Genomic DNA, 1,411 nt, shown 5'->3' on the forward strand with positions numbered 1-1,411 from the left:
AGAGGGATTAAATGTGACAGCATGAGAAAATTTTCACTAAATGTTATATTTCATTCCCAAAATAGAGCGGTAAAAATCTCAAACCTTGAGTTAAAAAGAATCAAAACAGTTTCTTTTTCTTCTTCCTTCCCTTTAGGAACCATCACGGGCTTTTGAGTAACTACTTCTGAACCATTCCCTAAAAAGATAATTGTCTCAGAGGCTATGACCACAGTCTGCAATGACAGCCATGGTGATTTCATTCTCCTGGGCTTCTCTGACAAGCCATATTTAGAGAAGACACTTTTTTGGATTATTTTGATTTTTTACTGCTTGACCATTGCAGGAAATATAGTGATAGTCCTTGTCTCCATGAAGGATCCCAAACTCCATATCCCTATGTATTTCTTTCTTTGCAATCTTTCTGTGCTAGATCTCTGCTTCACCAGCAGCTGTGTTCCACAAATGTTGATTAATTTCTGGGGTCCAGAGAAAACTATCAGCTACACTGGCTGTGCCATTCAACTCTATGTCTTCATGTGGCTTGGGGCCACTGAATGTGTTCTTCTTGTCATTATGGCTGTGGACCGCTATGTCGCAGTGTGTCGCCCACTGCAGTATACCACTGTCATGCACTCAAGGGTTTGTCTGCAACTGGCTCTCTTGGCATGGGGGACTGGCCTGCTCCAGTCTCTGATCCAGGCCCCTGCCACACTCCAGTTACCCTTCTGTTCCCTCCGGATTGTAGACGACATTGTGTGTGAAGTGCCAGCACTTATTCAGCTGTCTAGTACAGACACAACCTACAATGAAATACAGATGTCCATAGCTAGTGCTATTCTCCTGGTGATGCCCTTGATCATCATCCTTTCCTCTTATGGTGCCATCACCAGGGCTGTGCTGAGGATAAAGTCAACTTCAGGGCAGAAGAAGGCATTTGGCACTTGCACTTCACACCTTCTTGTGGTCTCCCTCTTTTATGGCACTGTCACAAGTGTCTACCTTCAACCCAAGAATCGCTATGCTCATGAACGGGGCAAGTTTCTCACCCTTTTCTACACTGTAGTGACCCCAAGTCTGAACCCCCTCATCTACACTCTGAGGAACAAGGAGGTAAAAGGGGCATTAATAAGATTAGGAAGAAGGATTTGGGATTCCAAGAGTAAATAAAAAAGTTGACATATTTTTGCTTGTTGATTAACTTGAGAATAGAGAACAACCTGACCACAGATGCTGGAGATATATCTGTCAATCCGAAAATTGGGAGGAGAGAAAGAGCTGCATTTTGCTTGAGTGCAATACAGTTTCATTCTTCAGCTGTTGCTGAATCCCTTTCCTGTTTAAGCAAAGTATGATATAGAGATTAAAATATTTAATAACCATTATCTAAAGAACACAGAATGCAGTGAATTGGGGGAACAAATGATATAAA

General features: G+C 42.2%; 1 protein-coding gene across 1 annotated transcript; it reads left to right on the forward strand.

Annotated features, from left to right (window-relative positions):
- Positions 1-204: 204 nt before the first annotated feature.
- LOC108177319 (olfactory receptor 2H2-like) lies at positions 205-1,149 on the forward strand. Its single transcript, XM_017344796.2, has one exon. The coding sequence runs from the start codon at positions 205-207 to the stop codon at positions 1,147-1,149; it is 945 nt and encodes a 314-aa protein (XP_017200285.2).
- The last annotated feature ends 262 nt before the right edge of the window (positions 1,150-1,411 follow it).

The sequence above is a fragment of the Oryctolagus cuniculus genome, chromosome 5 (assembly GCF_964237555.1).
Source record: "Oryctolagus cuniculus chromosome 5, mOryCun1.1, whole genome shotgun sequence".
NCBI lineage: Eukaryota > Metazoa > Chordata > Mammalia > Lagomorpha > Leporidae > Oryctolagus > Oryctolagus cuniculus.